Here is a 22909-nt window from a genome sequence, read left to right on the forward strand (position 1 = left end):
GTGGTGCAATTAAACGAGTGTTTTGATTACATTGTTCTCTGCGAACTGAGATTCGAGAAGAGTTTGAGATAGGATTTGCATTGGTGCAAGTAAAAGTGCCGCAGTAATAATTATTCAAATAACAAAACTTGCCATTGTTATGTTTTAAACTACGTAGTATTCAAATGTTTTAAAAATTTTCTTGATGCACATATTGCAAAACATTTCAGGTTGCCTAAAGAGGTCAAAGAGCCGCATTCATATGTACCCCGCACATACATATAGTTCAAGGGTTCATGGTAAACAAAAAACCAGAGTAGTGGTACACATAAAAGACCACATCCATCATACGTCATAAAATCCGGCTTACATCTTGGACGTGGTCCAGTCGAGGGAGTACATTATTAGCCTTGCGAATGAAGCTTTGCTCTGACCTGTTCTCTCGAGAAGCGAAAGCTTTGGCCCGACGAGGATGACAAGGAAGAAGCTAGCGACTCTTTAGACGTTTCAGCTTGTTTGGAAAAGAAAAAAAAAAGATCGCTTCGTCGCATTTGGAATTTTATCTTTTTTTTGTCTTTTAAATTAATACACATACCTTACATTTCTCGTATTATAAAGGAAATTTATGTACTTTGTAGGACAACGCATATGAGAGGGTATCAAAGTCTAAGCTACGCAGCTCTTCATTACCAAAAATGATGTATGTTCATTGTCGAATAAAGTTTATATATTTCGACCTCGTATAGCTTATCAAAGATATAGGGAAACCTTATTGGCACACTGATCAGTTGTGGAAACGATTACTAGTACGAGTACAGAAGTGATTGCTCGTATTATCAAAAAATTCATTAAAAACTTTACAGAGACAAGTTAGTGCTGTTACTAATAAGGATGTTCGTTGAATGAGACGGTAAAGTTTTTGTCGTGTTGTTTTGAATGATAAAAAAATGAACTAGAAATCATCACGTTTATAATGAACTGTAACGTAAATGGAAAAATTGCACGAAAATTTTCTCTCGACTGATGAAAAGCTTTATCGAACTTTCCCATCCTACCTTGAGAAAACTCGATTTTCTCGAAACTACGGGGAAAAAAAAAATCCCCGTCCTATAACATAGCCCTCGACCTAACGATTTCTCGCTCCTCACGTACAGCCCATTAGAGAGCAAGATCGGATTTTATCTCTCGAGCCTATATCGCACGGGTCACGCACGCGCGCGATTTGCACACGAAGGACGAAAGGTAGGAAGGAAGCGTCTTTAAATCCACTCTCGATTGCAAGCTTTTTCTTAAGATAGCTACGTGTTTTTGTAATGATTATAAAACTCCTCGCTGCATTAAGATGACTAGAGAAAGATAGGCGCATGGCGAGCAGAGATTTTTTTTTCTCTCGTAAGAGTACGTGCAGCGTTGGGTGAGCCAAGTTGTTACGGGTAAATTGAGAGCAACAAGGTTGCGATGAATGATTGGTTTGTTGGTAAGTACTTATTTATACTCAGCAAATCTTGGTACCACAAAATAATCACTATCTCTTTAAAGTGAAGGAGATAAGTGGAGTTTATAAGAAATCCTTATGTGCATTGAGAGTAGAAAAACAAAAAAGCTCTTGTTTATTGATTAAAACGTTTACTACGAATATGAGGAGGGCCGTTGGGGATTAGATAATCCACTATTTTATTTTAGTCACCAAGTTGGACTTAGAATCATGTGGGCTACGTACTTTACTTTACTATAAGGTGAAATCCTCTTTTTTGATACTTTGACCCAGATGAGCAAACAGAAAACAATAGTAAAAACCTTGTAATAACCCTGAAATTTTATTAGATCAATTCACTTACATGTCCGTGCAAAGACAAAGCTTTTATTTTTATGGTACTACCACAATAGTAAAGGTACAACAATAACCCAAAATTACCTGCACCGGATATAGGCAATTGTATATTTGTATTTGTATACATAAAAACTCGTAACATAACGTAATTTAATTTTTGTACGCGATCACTTTACACACGAAAAAATTAACGAGATGGTGAATACTCGATCGCATGCAACTCCTCAGTGGGCCATAAATCACATTTATTCAAACAGAAAACGATGAACAGAGACGTATCTACTGATTATAAGCTAAGCTTGAACGTGGCGGATATTTTATTTTCTGCCGCACAATAATCGTTTTTGAACGTATTCATCTGAAAATTTTACAAGAACAACTCATTTTCAGCCTTTTTCAATGTCGCAGTCAAGCTTTGATGTATTTTAATACCAAAGATAGTTTTGTACTTTTTATAGTTTTGCAAACTGTAAACTCTAAAGTTTTTCTACTGATTATTACATGTTAGACCTTTTCAATTATCAGAGTGTGATGTAATGATACAATTAGCGCGTGATGTCAACCAAATAAACAACAATCGCATTTCCCCAACAATCACAGCAATTTGAGGTTGTTTTTGTTCAACGACGCATGAAGGTAGACTGTGAAAAACCGTTGCAATTAAAAAGTGAAAAAAAAAATAATCTGGCGAAAACGGTGGGTGCGCCTCTGGGTACGTGTAAATTAGGATTTAACGAGGGAAATTTTCCTGAAAATGGTGTTTGAAACATATGGTCGGCAGCTGGCTAGCACGGCAAAAAAAGGGGGGGAGCCTTCGCTTTGGGAAAAAGAGGGCTTTTTTGAAACTACGGAAGCTGCCTCTAATCGTGCTCCGCAACCCATCGTTACAGACAAATTAGGGAAAAAATTCAAACCTCAACCTGTGATATTTTTCTTTTTTTTATATGTTATTATAAAGTTGTTTCTCACACAACAGTCTGAAGCAGTGTATAATTAATGGAAAAATTTTGAGGTTAGAATATTATCTGCTACTTTTGTAAATCAAACATTCTATTCTCAACATTGTTTGATGCAGATCACAGTGTGATGAGGAAAGGTAACACCAACACAGAAAAAAAATCAGGTTGTTCCAACGAAAATTGGATTGTGCCATGCACCGCCAACTTATTGGTTAACCTAACCAAAAAAAGGTTGCTTTAACCAACTTACATCGGCTGAAATAATTATTTATTCTTTGATAATAATAACAAAATAAAGGATCTATTATATTCTGACATAAGTACATCCACTGTAGATTAATTATGATAGCTTATTACCGCAAAATTCATTTTATGAATAAAAACTTTTGAATGGCTTTTTTGTTCAGTGTAACTTAGTAAACAGTTAATGTTGCTACCTACTATTTTAAGCTATTACGATAGTTAGAATAATATTTCTAGTTGGACTTCACATCGTAACGTTTTGTACAACATACATACAAGATTTTTTTTTAGACTTTCTACAGATGCCAATTACTATTTTTCCCTAAGGCAGTCAAAAGGTAGTATAGATCGTATTTCAACAGTAACAACAGCAAAAACAAATGTCCGTACATAGATTTTTTCCGAGCCATCAGCATTCACCGGGGATTTCCTTCTTCCAGTTCGTGATACATCCGTATTATTCGCTGTGTAGAATATAGCATTGAACGAGAAAGATAAAAAAAAAAAAAAAAAAAAATTGCCGATCGAGGTGGTACCCGCCCACACGTAGTGTGTGGAAAAAATCGTTGGCTCGCTTGCTAGCAATTTAACCCTCCCTCTTGAAGATTATGATTTAGCTGTCGCTTATATGCGACATGGCTCATTTAACTCGTTCGCGCGTGCCGGAAGGATGAGTGAAAAACGAGGGGATTTTTTTCTAGCGAGCTTGTGTGCGTGTCTGGGAGGAAAATATATATTAAGGTAAATTATCGGAGGTTTCCACTTGGTGGAGGATTTTTGGAAACTATGATGTTCTTATGTACGTAGTAATTATTGGGGTATTCATGTCTCTTGATGGAAATATCGTAACAGTGATTTTTTTTAGAAAGATAATTTAACAATTTTAAAAATTCTTTACTTCACAACGTACTTTTTTTTTTTATATATCAATTTATTGATCAAAGAAAAAAAAATTTCACTGTTCTCTTTAAACACGATATTGTAATGCCTATTCTATAGCATGTTGCTATTGTTGTACTCTGTGGTATTGCTAATGTGAAAAAAAATGTATTAATTTAATTTAAAAGTAAATTGTTTTTTTCTTTCTAAGTTTATTTTCGCAAAGTGTCCTTTTCAGTAAAAAATTTTAAAGATGATTACTAAGATTCTAAATAAATTACGGTACAGCTTTTTAAAGTGTAAAAATAAACTTTCCATGTACAGAAAAATGTTAAATTAAAACAAAAAAATCACATAGCTATTTATCGATCGTTTACTAACATGACGATTTTTACGTGAAAAGCAGGTTGGCCTCGTTAAATCGAATGTCCGCCACAGCTCGTCAAGTCCGAACAGTTTCCAATATTCATTGATAGTTGGATTGGGAAGCACAAAAGATAAAAAATGAATTCTCTTCCGCTCCATTTGCCGCGATGATCTGCTTTTGTCGGATGATATCTTTGAAATAAAAGAAAATTTGGTTCAACATCGTATGGCCTGCTAGAAATGTTTGATTTTTATTGAACTATCGCACAGAATGAACTTAATTGCTTGTCGTGAATTGATGTGTTTAAATTAAAAAAAAAAAAAAAAACACGTCTAATAATATAGTTTCAGTGACCAACCGTCCCATCGTTGGAAATTTCATGAATCTTCTCGAGCACCAATTTACAAAAGCTCCACTAGTCCCAAAAACGTAAAAGGGAACGAAACGTATTTTCTAATTTGCAGTAACGTAAGGTCGTTAAAGTATGTTTTTTTGGGCGAAACAACGAAATGAAACCCAGTTGAATCGTAAAATAATTTACGCATCATCATCAATTCATTTAAAAAGCACGAAAGGGGAATTGAGGAGAAGGAAAAAAAAACAATTAGCCAAAGTCCCGATGACGCAATAGTAATAACAATAATAATAATAATAATCATCATAATTATAACGACTCACTTGTATCTCACGCATTTTTTTCTCATTGCAGGTTGCGCCTTTCTGACCTACTACAGTCGTGACAGTGCAATCAGCGCCCAGAACGCTCTGCATGAGAAGCGGACTTTGCCAGGGGTGAGTATTTTTATCCACCTCTCCTTTTTCCATCTCCGTTCTTTGTTACCATGGCTGGCAAGGGCAAGGGGAAAGAAACTTTCTCTTTTCCCACTACAACCACACCGCTGCGCCGTATTAAAGTTTTAGTTATACGGCATATCATTACGGGAGGTGCAAGGGGGAGTGTTGAAAGGTCTCATGCATAAAATTTTCGCTTTCCGCCGGACCCTGCCCTTTACCCTTCGCTTCTTTTTTTTTTTTTTCATTTTTCCAACTGCTTGTCACGCTGAATCCCTTTAGTTATGGAATTTTGATGAATTAGACTTTGATTTAAAGTTGAAATGTCAATGAAGGCAGTACGTGCGCTGTTGTTGGGTTTGTATCGCAGAAAAAGTTTTTAATGATCGCATGAGAGTGTGCTATTAATGAGATGCATGTAGACGCGAAAAAATTATTAGATAACGCGCGGAAGGGTATATAGGGGCAAGGGTCGCTCTTGATTTAGTGCCGCGGAACAACACCAACAGCAATACAACGTGAATTATTAATTTTGTAATTGCTCGCGCTCACTTTCATAAACTCACCGTCACGTGAACCGGTAGTATTAATCAACGAGATATGGAATTTAGCAGGTACGCGTGATTATCGCATCGCGAGTACATCGAATTTTTCAAACAATGTTTTATTTTTTACACCACGAATTGTGTGGTCATTTATTCATTTGTTATTTTTATTATTTTTTTTTTTTAATGTTATTTCTCGGTCCGTAACAATATACAGTTTGATTTTTAGTTGTTAAAAAATTTTACCTACAGTAAGACTTATAATTTTCTACTTGCGATCAAATGAAATTTCCATATCTACCTCTTACTTTGGAAATAGTCTACGAACCCATTGCTTTTATAAATTGTAATTAATCCTTTTTAATAAGAAATTACAACTGTAATAATGATTAAATTGTTATAAATTAAAATCATTGTATTATTCCATTCTTATCTTAAATTCTATCATTTAAAAAAACTTTCGTAATTCAAATCAGTACATAAAATTATCCAAAATTATCATTTGGCAAATACTTTATATGTTCATTAACTGTTTCATGCAAGAAATAATTTTTCCTGACTCGAAAATCATGAATGTAAACTTGAAAAATCTTGAATAATTTTTTTCAATCTAGTTTAGTTTGTAAAGTAACGTTCATCGTTGTTGTGACCAATAACAAGCTTAACTAATTTTAAAAGCGTACAATCCTGTGATCTCGTTGTTACGAAACTTGTGTTGTTCATGTCAACCTTTAAGTCCTTTTAAACACACATTTCCGTAAATACATACGTATCTCTTGTGAGTATACACATAAATTTTTCGTACTTTTCGATCTACTAAATTGTTCTTGATAAACATTAGTCAGCAATAAACGTTGATCAATTCATCTTTTCACCTACTAACTGGAGACACATGTGTTTGTGCTTTCGAACTATTTGAAGTTCCCTCTCTTTTTCAACGACTCATGCAGCTGACGTAACCTACTACAACATTTCAAAATCGATAATCTTTACAAAATGCATAGCAACCTTTATTAATTTCAGTGCTGTATGAAGAATACATTGTCAATTACTATTAATTGGTTTTTTACTGGAAGAAGCACACTACTTTCGATAAAAAAAGTATGCCTAGCATAAGTAGCCATGTTATATATTCAAACGTAAAAAGGTTTTTTTTTTCTTCAAAATTTTCAGTAGTAACCTACTATTAAACTTGGTGTGATGGTACATTAGAGCATCGTTTGTCATCACTACTCTCAATTTCTAATCACTGGAAAGGTAGATTAAATGTCAGGTGCCATTATACTTATTAAAAATCTCATTCACATTTCTCAACAAATTCTTTATTACCCGAAGAACATGTTCAAAGTTCGTTGATAGGTAACATGTAACAGTAACCAAAAGCCCATTCATTTTCCAAGGCTACTCTCGATTATCCCAACCCCTTTCATATCACCACGTATGCGCGGCGTAAAGAACCATCGCTCCGAATCGAGCTGCAGTTAGCCTACATTTCCGCCTTAGCTGATCCAACGCCTCGCGCATTATTGGCGCCTTCCTCCTCTTCGTACGTACATATAAAGCTTCGGGCTGATCTCTCCTCATGTTTCGTTAATCCGTCCGAGCGGCGTAACGGCCTCGTTCTCTTCTTGGCAGCACTCCCATCCGGTACGTGGGGGCGGAATCGTTTTTAAATGCCACGCAATCCTTGAGTTATGATCCTTAAATGCCAAACGGAGACCCGCAGGGAAGTTGACGAGGGAGGAGAGGCCAAAGGGAGCGCGGCAGATTTCATTAAAGTGAACGAACGAGCTTTAGTCATCCCGAGGCTGGTGGTGGACCGTGAAGGCTTTTCGTTCCCGAAAAGTGTTGGTATTGCTTTCGCATGGATAATATTATTTCCCAACGCTTTTTTATTTTCTTTTATTTGTCATTAAGTCTGGTTTATGCATCCATGACTGCAATATTAACGAGCAGTATTTTAAGGATTCCTAGTTGAACATTGGAGGATTGAACATTACTTATTACGAATTCATGGAAAAATAATAAAAAATACCCTATCTGTTGGAGTCACTAAACTGTTTGTGTATAACAATGTACAACATTTGAGACCCTTATTTTTAAATAAAAAAGCATTTACTATCCCTTAAAAGAAAAATTCGTCAGTCCAAATGAACATTTATTTGAATATAAACATTGCGATCGCGGACTTCGGCGTCAGGGGTGTATGTATGTATATATGATTGAAATACAACTTTTTTGAGTTTAAAATTTTTGACCAGGATGTAACCCAAACGTTCTGTGAGCCAAAGAGTACTCAAAAACTGCGGCTTTGCATACACTTAGTCGCTTGTTTATTTTATTTAAATTAATACTTGATTTCAATAAATATATAATTTCTTAAAATAAGAACTTTTTTGTGTTTGTATTCAAATAACCGTATATTTGGATTGACGAAATTTTTTTTTCGTATAATGTTGAGCTTATACATTAAAGCGTATTTATACAATCTTAAAAATAATTTTTATTTATAACTCTTTAGCTACACTTTTTATCTTCATTTGAACTGAACAGTTCACAGCATAATTATTTGACTACTTAATTTAGTGACGTTTATTTCCCACAAAATTAAGTAGAAACAGACGAATAAGGTAAGACGAGCCATCAACGGGCAGAGAAAATGAAATGAGGTAGCGTTATCTGTCTATGAAATCTGTCATTTTTAATTTTTAAGAATTAAATAAAATATATACTATATTTTACTCTCATCCGAAATAAATTTTTTTGTCAAAATAAAATAATTATTAGTAATCCAGAAGTTAAAAGCCGATTTGAAAACTTTTTTGTCACAGACAGACAGTATGAGTTAAACAAAAGCGTATTAAAAAAAAAACTAGGTAACCCAGTAGTCAGTAATGACATATAATATATAAGTAACTTGAATTATTTCATTACATATACATTCATTTATTTAGAGACTGTTGTCTCGATACACAATTTTTTGAGCGATAATTCTTGTATTAAATCAATTACAAGCGTGTTATCGATTACTGGGTCATTTGCCTCGCACGAGTATCGAAAACAGCGTGGCAGCGTTAACATACTATTCGTTTCAATTAAGCGCGCTCGATAATTAACACCCATTTATGAAATTTCTCTCTCAACGATTGTCCTGCAATTTTTACGCAAACGAAAATAAATAGCCAGTGGAGATCCACGCATACGAACATATCCACACAAAAAGACGTTTAAAGTTAAAACCGAGCTCCAATTGGTAATTTACTCCTCCATTCGTAGCTATACACCCGTTGTCTCTGGAAATTACAATAAATCAAAATGACGAATTAAACTCACAACCTTAGCTCCCTGAAACGTAATTTCTCAGTAGTTTTTTTCTACCCGGAGCCCTACAAATAGTCCTACAAATTTATTCCGAGTATGAAAATTTAATTCCAAACTCGATACCATAAAAGCTGTTCAACTAACTTTAACTATTTCCGCAGTTTTCCTTAGTTAAGTTTTATTAAAGAAGCGTGAAACTATGTACAACATCTGACTGACAAGAACGTATGACAAAAAATTGTTCTAAATTGTAAAATCGTAGGTACGAGCACTTTTTACTCAATAAAGTGCTCAAAAGAGTTTTAATTTAAAAACGTTGCCACAGATATACTTGTAGCTAAATGTACATGTTCAGCTAAAATTTATTTTTATCATATCAGCTTGACGCAAAAAATTACCTAACGAAGCCGGTTGGGCTCATGATAATTACAGTATTTTATTTTTTCTCCTTTCCTTGTCTCAACATAATAAGTGTGGTATACTAATGACTATTTATAACACATAATTATAATACTAATATTTTTATAATCATCTTTGTAAAAAGAGAAAAAGCTCTTTTATTGCAGTTGTATAAAGAGCTACGTATTCACTCCATGTATATAACTGCATCAAAAGTACATTAATCTCACAGCAAGGAAAGCATCCATGTTATTAATCAGTTCGTACGTACATACAAGTTTGTTTGGACAATTATTTATTGTATTGTATTTTGTATTATCAAATGCAATAAAGAAGTTTTTATATTTATTACAATTATTCACAAACGGAGTATTAAAGTAAGGAAATTTTACCAAACGCTAATAAACAGACAGATTATCCCGCTAAAATATTGTCTCTCATGTTTTTAACGAACAGTTTGCTCTCCGTACAGTCAAAATTGTAAAGAAATCAGTCCATAAATCACAGATGTTTTTTGTCTGTAAATAAAATGACTTACTATAATATAGTGATTGCGCTTATAAGTAGGATATTACTAAACACTTATCCTACTTTTGTGCCACATTAAATCAAGTGCTTGTTCGAATCGTAAGATTCAGTTTTTTCTCCATGAGTGTAGATCTGTAATCATAACGAGTAAGTAGGATTTAATTGAGTAAAAAATGACGTGGACACCGGCTAGTGTGACAGAAAATTGCATTCAAACTGCGTTTGTCTCAACCTGCCAGCCTTCATTTTTGACTTTACTAACTTTTTTGACACAAAAACTTGGGAGCTCGAAAGATGATAAATTCAGTATTCCTCAAGTATCCAAAAGTGAGGAAAACGAACAAGATCAATACGATTTCATCGTCGTTGGTGCTGGTAGTGCGGGTTGCGTCGTAGCCAATCGTTTGACCGAATTGAAAAAGTGGAAGGTATTGTTCACCTGCAATTCTTGAGGCTCTAATATTAATAATTTCAAAAATACAAGGTTAATCTGCGATACAGGTGTTATTGCTAGAAGCTGGAGATGAGCAGCCTTTGATATCAGATGCGCCAGGATTCGTAGGACTATTGGCTGGCAGTAGTATCGATTACGCTTATAGTTACCATAATGAACATTGGATGCGCGATTGCTATGGTAAATCCTGCCTACTACCACGTGGGAAAGTCATGGGGGGCACCAGTTCGATCAATGGTATGGCTTATGTCCGAGGAAGTAAACAGGATTACAATGATTGGGCGGATCTTGGTAATCCTGGCTGGAGTTGGAAGGACGTATTGCCCTACTTCAAGAAGTCAGAAGATTTGAGAGAAGTACGTGGAAAACGTTTTTTTGCTGTTTCAATAAATAATTATATAAGACATATATATTTTTCAGCGTATTCCTTTCAGTGATTTAAGAGATCACGACACTGGAGGATATTTAGGCATTGAATTACCAAAACCTAATAAAAACACTGATGCCGTTATTGACTCCTGGAAAGAATTGGGTTTCAAGGAGAATGATTACAACTCTGGAAATCTGGTTGGTATCAGTAAATTTCAATTTACGATCAAGAATGGAGTGAGGCAAAGTACCAATGAAGCCTTCATCAGACCCATACGAGAAAAGAGATCCAATCTTTTCGTAAAACCCAATTCGAGGGTCACCAAAATTATCATAAATTCAAAATCTAATAAAGCAACTGGTGTAGAATATGTTACCTTTGGATCTAAAACGATAAAAAAAGCGTTTGCTCGAAAAGAGGTGATTTTATCAGCTGGAGCCATTGATTCTCCAAAGTTGCTAATGAATTCTGGTGTGGGACCTGCGAAAGAACTTAAAGAAGCAGGTATCAAACTCATCAAAGATTTGGCCGTAGGAGAAAATCTTCATGACCATGTAGCAGCAAGTGTAATTACCTTAGAGATTGATACAAATTTTACATTTTTTGACCATATCGATCATAGAAAAAGAGATGTTATACAGTGGTTCGAAAGCAAAAGTGGTCCATTGGTAAACTCAGGAGGCTTGGGTGTTGTTCCATTTTTCCAGACCTCTTTTGAACATCGTCCAGGTGTTGCTGACATAGAAGTACATTTCTTCTCTGAACTGGATGAAAAAAGAAGTGGTCTTATGGATCAGTACAATCTTTTGTCCTACTTCAACAAAGTCCGTGTTTGTCCTACTCTTATTGCTCCAAAAAGTCGTGGTTGGCTCAGGTTGAACAAAACAGATCCAATTTGGGGCAGTCCATTATTGGATCCTAATTTTTACTCAGATCCTCAAGATATAAAGGCTTTAGTGGAGGGGATTAAGTTCACCAACAAGTTTACAGAGACCCATGCTTTTAAGTCTAGTGGTATGAAGGTGGTACAAACTTCAGCAACAGAATGTCAGAATCTCTTATCGGATGAAATGCAGTACTATGAATGCGTTGCCAGAAAACATTTTATATCTGTTTACCACCCAGTTGGAACATGTAAAATGGGCCCAGCCAGTGATCCTAGAGCAGTGGTGGATTCAAGGCTGAAAGTGTATGGTATTGAAGGACTGAGAGTGATTGATGCTTCCATCATGCCTATTTTGACAAGAGCAAATACTAATGCACCTTCAATCATGATAGGGGAAAAGGGAAGCGATTTAATTAAGAAAGATTGGTTGTCAGAAAATAATGACTGTAAGGACCATTCGTGTAAAATTGGTAAATAGTATTATTATAAGTGACTATGAATTGAGGCAGTTGTGGTCGAATTCTAAGCAATAAAATAGAAAAAACAATATCAATATTCAAAAAAGTACCGTACATTTCGTACGCTGTAAAATAGTTGATGGCGCTTTAAAGGACAGAAGTTACTGCCTAGATACCTGAGAGTGGTTTTCTCTGATTTGCTGGTGTAGCATCAGACTTATCCATAGGTAAGCCCTGACGCTCTTAAGAGTTGGAGTTAATTGTGGTGCTCTTCTCTAACGTCTCCTGGTCTTATAGCGGATATGTTGACGTCCAAAGCATCATATTTTTTTGTAAAACTCAGTCGTAGCGATTCAAGGTGGAGGTTACTTCGTGTTGCTTGCCTGTTGAAGACTGTCCCGTTTCCTTAATATTGTTTTTCTTTTAAAACTTTGCCAGAAGGTTCGCTGAGCGAAGACCTTGGAGAGGACCGGTGATTCTTGATTGAATGCGAGAGTTGTCAATAGCCAGGGCAACCAGCTGTGCGATCAACAGCTCCGTCATTGACGTCTATCACTGAACAATTATGAAAAACCATTTACTTCACAACAAATGAGTTTCAGCTAGAATATTCGCTACTGACTAACGAAACAACTGGAGCGTCTCCGTGTAAATTTTCACACCTGCAGCCTCCGGCAGGACTGTACGTATTTCTCTCTCTTTGCGCGAATACATACGTGTACATAGATCGCCTCGATCAGCCTGACGAACACACGAGCCGAGCTCCACCTGAGGCCACATAAGTAAGTAAGGGAGCCCAGTGGCCCGTCTCTCTTATTCATGCATAAACACCGAGGGTACGGAAGAAAATACACACATTTCTCCCTCTCTCTCACATAGGCACAATAATAATGCCTAGCGACTGAAGTTGGCTCCCTGAAACGCACGGCTCGCAAGGATTCCATGGCTGTGAGCATTCATGATACTCGTCTATTACCATCATGCGTGCATATCATGGTAGAGTGCTCCGTTTCTCTGACCCCCTTTGCTTGGCAATATTATTCCAACGTAGGTGAGGTCTTGGCCCAAGATAAGGTACTAACGCGATGTGGTGAAGTGCCTTCACAGAGAGAAAAATCATGGAGCAAACGCATAACGGCGATGGAAATGCCCCCATTTTTGACCCTTTGCGATCGGCTCATGACGTCTATGCTTTCAACGCATGTGAGTCTATAGCTCTTAAGCATAAGCGTTAGTTATACGTATAACACTTTTTGTCTGCTACGCACTATAGCTGACTATAGGGCGTTATCCCCTCTCTCCCGAAAACGCATAAGAACGATGGAAAAAATCCAAGTGGCCTTCTTACGTTTGTTCCATGGCTAACGCTTATGCTTAAGAGCTATAGACTCACATGCGTTGAAAGCGTAGACGTCATGAGCCGATCGCATAGGGTCAAAAAAGGGGGGGCACTTCCATCGCTGCTATGCGTTTGCTCCATGATTTTTCCCTCCGTGATATGTGTCGTTCTTTTACTCTTGTACTGTTCACTGTACCAGTCAAAATGGCTATCAAATGAGTATAGGTTTTAAAAAAATGATTGATACGAACCATCTTAACTCGTCGTTAAGTTATTGGTTCTGACGTGGTTACAGGGTTTATTTGCATTAATTAGTAGGATCAATGAATGTCATGTGTTATAATTTGGTAAGGTACACGTCAAAATATGACTTTGTTCATTCTTTTTTGTATGTGTATGTACATATTAAGATTAGCTGGGCAGCAGAAATGTATAATAGTTTTAACTTATAGCGTTAAAAAACCATCTGAGATTTTTTTTTCATGGATTAGATAGGCTTCAGTCAAAATGTCTCATGGCTCACGTCCTAATAATACCATCACTGATAGCGTGTACATCGAGGCTGTGACTCGTTAGCCGATTTCCATCATAATGTTGCGTTAAAAAATCTATGAGAAATAAATAATTAAAGTTAAACATTCGTACTCACTACCTACTTTTAAGCAAAATTTTCGGAAATTTGTGAGGATTAACGTTTCCTGTAATGAGACATTTATCTTAAGACTAAAAATAAAATAGCTGATACCAGACACAAAAAGTGAAAGAAGTTGACATAAAGATAATATAAGTTTTTAAAAATAGTATCTTTTTACTCAATACGTTTGTACGACAAACAAAACATTTGCCAAAATAGATTTTATATTTTGTTTGGAATATCCAATTTACAAAAGTCAATTTAAACCACTAAAAAAAATTTTTTTTTTAATTTAAAAGTAATCGGTGATGTAATTCGCGGAAATTTTATTTGTTAACTTTCATCTATGTTTTATTTTATATTTAAGCGTACTTTGACTGCTTAGTTTACTGATGCCAAATTGATTTTTGCGTATACAATTACGTAGTATCAAATTGTTATCAAAAAATGCAAGAAGAGCTTACTTCAATTAGCTGACAACATAAAGGTCCATACTATTCTTTAAATTTAGCGTACGGATGTAAAGGAGTAAACAGGATTACTTAAATAATTAATTAGGTCTTATATTTTGTAACAATTGATTTACTTAACTTTTTTCGATGTACATACTACTAAAAATGCGTGATGTGTTTTCGTTTTAGTCAAAAAAGAGTGTTGTAAAGAAGTTCTATTTAAAAGAAACTACAACATTTTACTAAAACACAATGGTAACACCTCAGTTTTAAAGCAGCAAAAAATTTTTTTCTAATTTATTACGGTTAATGCTTCAAATTTTTTCTTTATGATTAAACTTGACAAATAAAAACTATCAACTTATTGTATGATAACGGAGACATTTACCAAATTTTAGTTAGAAAAAATGTTGTCCATTGTTTTAGTTAGTCCTACAAATAAATTCCGTGTATGTACATTAAATTTCACCCTAGATTTAAAAAATGCTGATTAACTAACTTTTACTATTTCTGCACTTTTCCTTAGCTCAGTTTTATCAAAGAGGCGTGGAACTATGTACAGTACCTGACTGACAAGAACATTTTGTAATGTATCTTTCACAACAGTTTGTCGAAAAAATGTTTTAAATCGTAAAATCTTAGATACGAGCATTTTTTACTCCATAAAGTGCTCCAAAAAGTTTTATTTTATAAATGGTGCAACAGATATATTTGTAGCTAAATGTACACGTTCAGCTAAAATTTATTTTTATCATATCAGCTTGACGCAAAAAATTACCTAACGAAGCCGGTTGGGCTCATGATGATTATGGCACTTAATTTTTTTTTTTTTTCTTTTCATCGATAATAATTACAAAACTTATGTTGTTACGACCATTGCCAAAAAAACAAAAAGCTTCTTTGTTGCAGTCATACAAAAGGCTATAATACATTCACATCATGATTTTTCTGCATCAGAAGTAAATTAATCTCACAGCAAGTAGAGCGACCATGTAATTAATTTGTTTGCGTATACATAAGACAGTTTTTTAAGATGATTATTGTATTATTTTTGACAATATCGAATGCAATAAAAAATTCATTTTTTAAATTATTTATAAAAATTATTCATAAAAAAGTTAAAAAAGTCTGGAAAACTTTAAAAAGTGAAATCGCTAATAATCAGATAGATTATCTTGCTCAAACCCAATCCCTCGCATTTGCGATACAAAATTAGTCGTTCTTACAATTAACGTTCTGAAAAAGTTATTTTTTCCTTTATTATCTCTTAACCAAACAAAAATCATTTGTGAATACAGATATTTCAACTCGACTATTGCTTAATCATTAAAATAACACATCTCTTATGTGTTGATCCAACCAAGACGTTATCTGTCAGTAAACAACACTTCAAATATGACTTATTTCCGTACAGAGTTTGCACTTATAAGTGAAAAGAGATTAAACATTCATACTGCTTTTGCACCACATTAAATCAAGCGCTTGTTCGAGTCGAAAGATTCAGTTTTTCCTCCATGTGTGTAGATCTGTAATCATAACGAGTAAGTTGGATTTAATTGAGGAAAAAATGACGTGGACATCGGCTAGTGTGACAGAAAATTGCATTCAAACTGCGTTTGTCTCAACCTGCCAGCCTTCATTTTTGACTTTACTAACTTTCTTGACACAAAAACTTGGGAGCTCGAAAGATGATAAATTCAGTGTTCCTCAAGTATCCAAAAGTGAGGAAAACGAACAAGATCAATACGATTTCATCGTCGTTGGTGCTGGTAGTGCGGGTTGCGTCGTAGCCAATCGTTTGACCGAATTGAAAATGTGGAAGGTATTGTTCACCTGCAATTCTTGAGGCTCTAATATCAATAATTTCAAAAATACAAGGTTAATCTGCGATACAGGTGTTATTGCTAGAAGCTGGAGATGAGCAGCCTTTGATATCAGATGCGCCAGGATTCATAGGACTGTTGGCTGGCAGTAGTATCGATTACGCTTACAATTACCATAATGAACATTCGATGCGCGATTGCTATGGTAATTCCTGCCAGGTACCGCGTGGAAAAGTCATGGGGGGCAGCAGTTCGATCAATGGTATGGTTTACGTCCGAGGAAGTAAACAGGATTACAATGATTGGGCGGATCTTGGTAATCCTGGCTGGAGTTGGAAGGACGTATTGCCCTACTTCAAGAAATCAGAAGATTTGAGAGAAGTACGTGGGAAAAGTTTATCTTAATTTCTAATCAATGTATAAAAAACATTTATTTTTTAGCCCATTCCTTCCAGTGATCCAAAAGATCACGGTACTGGGGGATATTTAGGCATTGAATTACCAAAACCTAATAAAAACACTGATGCCGTTATTGACTCCTGGAAAGAATTGGGTTTCAAGGAGAATGATTACAACTCTGGAAATCTGGTTGGTATCAGTAAATTTCAATTTACGATCAAGAATGGAGTGAGGCAAAGTACCAATGAAGCCTTCATCAGACCCATACGAGAAAAGAGATCCAATCTTTTCGTAAAACCCAATTCGAGGGTCACCAAAATTATCATAAATTCAAAATCTAATAAAGCAACTGGTGTAGAATATGTTACTTCTGGATCTAAAACGATAAAAAAAGCGTTCGCTCGAAAAGAGGTGATTTTATCAGCTGGAGCCATTGATTCTCCAAAGTTGCTAATGAATTCTGGTGTGGGACCTGCGAAAGAACTTAAAGAAGCAGGTATCAAACTCATCAAAGATTTGGCCGTAGGAGAAAATCTTCATGACCATGTAGCAGCAAGTGTAATTACCTTAGAGATTGATACAAATTTTACATTTTTTGACCATATCGATCATAGAAAAAGAGATGTTATGCAGTGGTTGGAAAGCAAAAGTGGTCCTGTAGTGAGCTCAGGAGTTTTCGGCGTTGTTCCATTTTTCCAGACCTCTTTTGAACATCGTCCAGGTGTGGCTGATATGCAAGTACATTACCTAACTGAGCTCGATGAGAAAAAAAGTAATGGTGTTCCTTCTCAGTACAATCTTTTTCCATACTTTAACAAAGTCCGTGTTTATCCAAGTCTTATTGCTCCGAAAAGTCGTGGTTGGCTTAGGTTGAACAAAACAGATCCAATTTGGGGCAATCCGTTATTGGATGCCAATTTTTACTCAGATCCTCAAGATATAAAGGCTTTAGTGGAGGGGATTAAGTTCACTAATAAGTTTACAGAGACCCATGCTTTTAAGTCTAGTGGTATGAAGGTAGTACAAACTTCAGCACCAGAATGTCAAAATCTTTTATCGGATGAAATGCAGTACTATGAATGCGTTGCCAGAAAACATTTTATATCTGTTTACCACCCAGTTGGAACATGTAAAATGGGCCCAGCCAGTGATGCTACAGCAGTGGTGGATTCAAGGCTGAAAGTGTATGGTATTGAAGGACTGAGAGTGATTGATGCTTCCATCATGCCTATTTTGACAAGAGCAAATACTAACGCACCTTCAATCATGATAGGGGAAAAAGGAAGCGATTTAATTAAGGAAGATTGGTTATCTAACGAAAAATACTGTCAACTTGATTCGTTAAAAAATGCCAAATAGTATTATTAAAAGTACTGCTGTCTAATATAAACTTATTTTTGAGGCTGACTGCGTCATTGCAACCCTCAGGATAAAAATATGTGAATGGACTTTTATTTCTTAGTTTGTTGTAATATGCTGATTTACTAATGAAAAAAATAACAGTAAATATACAATAATAGTCACATAAAAGTATAAACGTTATTTCAGTGTAAATCAATATTCTGTACCCAACACAAATTGAAAAAAAAAAAAAATTTATTACGTTTTAAAGAACTGAAGGATTATTGTTTGACCCAAGGTAACGCGTATTGCTATAGTAACATAATTATGCGATCAAGTAACTTATCAGCCGATCAGAAATAAAATTATCACTAGACATTTTATCCGAAAGACAGATTTATTTTTCAAGAGTCAATCGACAGTTATTCGCGTGGCTCTCCATCTCCACAACGGAAGCTCAGTACTACAAACACTGTTGTAGCGAGCGTGAGCGCGTGTGGGGACCAGCGTCGCGCGATTACAAACGGACGGACGTACGGAGCAAATTTATCGGCCCTGGATTAATTACGCAGTTGCGTGAGCCCGCACCCTGGCACTACTTCATCGTTCTCTTCTCCTCCTTCCTTTCTCGGCGAACTTTGGCTTGGGAGTACTTTGATCGAGCGTTCGCGTGTTGGTAGATCTTGCGGATCTTTTGTTGTAATGATGCATTTTTCTCTAGAAAGAGATGTTGGTTCTTTTTTTCTCCTTTTTTACTCGAGCTTGAAAGATAGCTGAGAAAAATTCTTTGTTGGGTCGTTGTGGGTTACAATTTTTATTCAATTTTTTTTCACCAAAAAGAGAGTAAAAACAAAAAAGTGTCATGTGTTTTAATAATTTACCACCAACACGTCATTTATCTTATTGGATTTTTAATAATTTCCTCACGATATTCCGCACTCAGTTTATTTAACAGATCACCGTGATATATTACATTTGTCATAGTAATTTATCAGAACGGCAAACATTTTCTCATGCGATTAACTGAGAATTGCAACAAGCAGTATTCATGGAGTAAAAATAAAAGTGACGGTGGAAAGCTCGAGTAATTTGCTTACACAACCCACATCATCTTATCTCCGGTCGGAGCGAAGCTTCGGATATCCATATGTGCACTCGCGTATCTTATCCACACACACACGACAACGAGCGAACAACTGGATTGAGCTGGTGGATTGCCATCGTGTATTTTTTTTTGTCTCTCTTCCATTCCGGTTTTTTACTTGTTTGGCGCACAATAATGCACAGAGTGGATTATGTACACCAGACGTAGATCTATGCACTGTGTGGGACTAGTGTATTGACTTAGATAACATTAAACGATCCTTTTTTTAAAAGCATAAAATAAGTATAAAAAAATTAATTTTTATCATCATCATCATCATTGTTTATTATTACTTTTATTTTTATTATTATTGTCATGATTATTATTGTTATTATTATTATTATTATTGTTGTATTATGGTCGCCATCATCATCATCATCATAAACATAATGATTACTGTTGATACTTTTTCTCATAATTTACATGAAATTTAGAAAAAATTCGGGAGCTATAAAATTGTTGTTATTTTTTATATTTGTACAGAGAAAATGAAAAGTATTACCAATACATTGAAAATGCTACTACCAAACATTTAAAAGTGAAATAATAAATCGTTGCACCAAAATACTGTTAAAGAACATTAGGTTTCAGGTTGAATGAAAGATTTTTTATTGTCGGAGTTTATCATTGCTGTTGATAGAAAAATTTAAGAAACCGACGACACAAAAAAAAATCACTACTCACAAAAGTATATACAAACGATCACTCCGTTTCCTACGCAGCCCTCTCAGCTAATCGAATTGAAAACAAATGCAAACCTTACCCAGCCGGCTAAAAAAATTCGCAAAGAAATTGACACCCTCTCGTCAACTTCTAAAAAAAAAAAATATCCTCCCAGATCTTCGTGGACACGAACTCCCTCCGAAGGCATTCCCGATTCAATTTACCGTTTGTTTATCCCAAAAGCACCGTTTCTGGCCGGCGCGTGAGCCCATACATATATATACACAAGCACAAGCCCATACGCTTGTACATATCTCAAGCTCGTCGTCATCGTAGGTATAGCAGCAGATCGCCAGATGTTGCCGGCACAGTGCTCGTGCGCGTCGGCAGTTTGGCCGCGTATTTCACGCCAGCAGCGACAGAAAAATCCATATGAACACGTGGAGGAGGGGCTCACGCATTGAACGAGCTTGCGCTTACATGTATACGTACTTCTCCCTCCTACCCTCGTTACTAGCTTGCTTTTTCCAATTTTTTTTTTTTTTTATTTTGTTCGGTACACTGTGGTACACACGCGAGCAAGCGCATTTTTTTGCTTTGTTAGGCTGTTTTTTTTTTTTTTATCGATCGCCAACAGGAATTTATGTAGCGTTGGAAATTGGTAATCGAGAGCCCCGCGAGCGAGAGCCTGTTTTTTTTTTTTTTTTTTTTTTCGTTTCTCCTTGCTGTACCAGCGCTGTGCACCGGCCATCATTATTATTTTTTTTACATTTTCTTTTTAGCCGCTACGTGTCTGGGTGTATGGGTGTCCTGTCTGGAGCGATTTCGCGCAAAAGCGAGCGCGCCCGCGATAACGATTTCGTTTGGCTCGTTTGCTTGCCCAATTTTTTTTTTTTTTCATCCTCCCTGTAAAGGATGGCTGTTGGTTTTTTTTTCACGTAAGAGCGCGGTTGTACAGCTTTTTTATGAACAGTGAATTTATGTTTTCCATTGCCGGCGGGGTTGTTTTGCGGGCGGAGAGGTGTGTACGCACACGCACTCATGCTGTATGGCTATTGTTTTTTCTGGGCTTTTAATTAAGGTATGCTGTTTCGTGGGGCCCCTACGCCAGTTTGAAAAAGTGATTTCTTTGATCGAGACGCGGCTTTTGTTGATTTGGTTTGCTATTTCTGCGTGTGTACATAACTGTGAAAAGGATCGGTAATTACGGTTACCGATCATTTTGAAGATTAAATTTATTCATTTTTTTTTTTTTATGTTTTATATAATTAAAATTTACACGTAGGTTGATGAAGTTCAAAATGAAGCTGCTGAGTATAAAAGTCCTTTTACTCAAGACGAATATTATAAGTACGTCTGTCAGTCCTATCTATATGTTTTGTATTGTTCTTGTATTCGAGACATTCGTAAAATAAGATAACACTGTAGCACATGTATTATTTTCTATCACCCGTATATTTTTATATGCTTTTATTTAACTCGCACTGTCTGTCTGTCTGTATGTGTCAGCATGGCCAAAATCTTATAATTTATTTTTACCCTCTATTTCTACATTAGTTAAAAATACTTTTTCTAACTGAAATGCTTATCATGAACAACAATAAAATGTGAGACTTATTTTTTTTAGTTCTTACAAATTGAAAAAAGTACATTTTTAAACGAAATCATGTTAGGATACGTAAATTTTACTACGTATCCGTCTAGTCTCGTCTTACCTTACACGTCTGTCTCTACTTAATTTTATATTCAATTAGGTTAGAGGTCAAATACACTATGGACTGTTTAGTTGAACTGCAGATCAAAATACAAGTATATTCATACGTAAAATTTAAATATTTAGAAGTTAGTATTTTTTCCGTTATTAAGAACCATAGAAACATTATAACGTTAATCCAAGCTAAATAACACCTGTACTTTGTTTGCTGTATGATTTTTATAGTCTTTAAAATTTATTATCTAATCAAATGATCCTCAAGTGGTTGGCGTTAAGTCTTACGTTGCTTCAATATAACTGACATAAACTTATTTTATATAAATACATAAGAAGTAAAAATAAAAAGATTCAGAAAAACCATGTCCTAAAATGTCAAAACGCTCACGTGCATGTAGTAGGGAACTTTAATCATCTTTGAAATGTATTTAACAAATTATATATAATTAGCCAACAGACAATGGGACTTATTTTTAGCCAGTCATAATTTTATTACGTAACATATTCTGACGTCTTTCATGCGTTTAAAAATATTTTAATATTTATTACATAAGTCAGTACCTCAAGTATCGATTTTTTAATTTAATTTTAATTAAATTTACACCTCTCCTCATATCTAATTTTATCTTATCCTCAGATAATGTTAAATTCAAATTTTTATTTTTACATTTATTATTATTATACGATTCTGTATACAAAAAGAAGATAGCACATGCCTTAATAAATTTTTTATTCACGTCTGAGGCAAAGTCAACAAGTAGCACAAACATTTACCTACACGTCTATTTAGACATCTAAGCCTCAGCCGAGGTTGTCCAACCCCAGATTTAAAAATTTTCCTTTATCATATTATTTATATCTATAGTAATGTTATAAAGCCACGTTGATAAGTAGAAAAATTACTTTTTGTTGGCCAATCAATATTTCCAATACTACCCTATTAACTTATTTAGACAAATATTAGATTTTCGTTAATAAGCTAATTATGATTCTCTACGGTTTAAATATCAAAAAGTCCAATCTGACTTTTCGTTTTCATGTAATGTGAGCAAAGACTGAGCCAAAAGGCTCTTATTCCCTTAACGAAAGTAAAGATTTCCTTGACCAAACGATTAGGGGTATGCATCATCTCCCCCAATGAATTCCACTCACTATGATTGCACCATTTTAAAAGATTAGTTTTTGACATTTGAACGAAATTCTGGTAACCTTAACTTGCGTAATGTCGACGATTTGTTTTTATTGTATAACTTCCAATGTTTCAATTGTTCGTGTGCTCAGATATAACTAGATCTAAATATTTCAAGCCCCACGCTATTCATGAATCCTTTTTGCCAAATATACAATACACATTGTCCATTATTCCTCCTCGAAGGTTTTATGAATTATTAA

General features: G+C 35.2%; 3 protein-coding genes across 3 annotated transcripts in view; all 3 read left to right on the forward strand.

The window, feature by feature from the left end:
* Positions 1-22909, forward strand: part of bru3 (CUGBP Elav-like family member bruno 3) — an 825259-nt gene that overhangs the window by 62309 nt on the left and 740041 nt on the right. Inside the window, exon 3 of the mRNA XM_089595410.1 lies at positions 4968-5050. The gene's annotated coding sequence lies outside the window, so the exon portion shown is untranslated. The remainder of the gene's footprint in view (positions 1-4967; positions 5051-22909) is intronic.
* LOC106641467 (glucose dehydrogenase [FAD, quinone]-like) lies at positions 9924-12031 on the forward strand. Its single transcript, XM_089595445.1, has 3 exons — positions 9924-10271; positions 10345-10653; positions 10718-12031. The coding sequence occupies exons 1-3, from the start codon at positions 10017-10019 to the stop codon at positions 12029-12031; spliced, it is 1878 nt and encodes a 625-aa protein (XP_089451571.1). The 5' UTR covers positions 9924-10016.
* Positions 15885-18092, forward strand: LOC106641514 (glucose dehydrogenase [FAD, quinone]-like). The gene is made up of 3 exons (XM_023391535.2): positions 15885-16258; positions 16332-16640; positions 16701-18092. Exons 1-3 carry the CDS (start codon positions 16004-16006, stop codon positions 18015-18017), a joined length of 1881 nt encoding a protein of 626 aa, XP_023247303.2. The 5' UTR covers positions 15885-16003; the 3' UTR covers positions 18018-18092.

Source organism: Copidosoma floridanum, unplaced genomic scaffold (genome assembly GCF_036245765.1).
Source record: "Copidosoma floridanum isolate Cflo_tuat_1 unplaced genomic scaffold, Cflo_Japanese_pri ptg000025l, whole genome shotgun sequence".
Taxonomy (NCBI): domain Eukaryota; kingdom Metazoa; phylum Arthropoda; class Insecta; order Hymenoptera; family Encyrtidae; genus Copidosoma; species Copidosoma floridanum.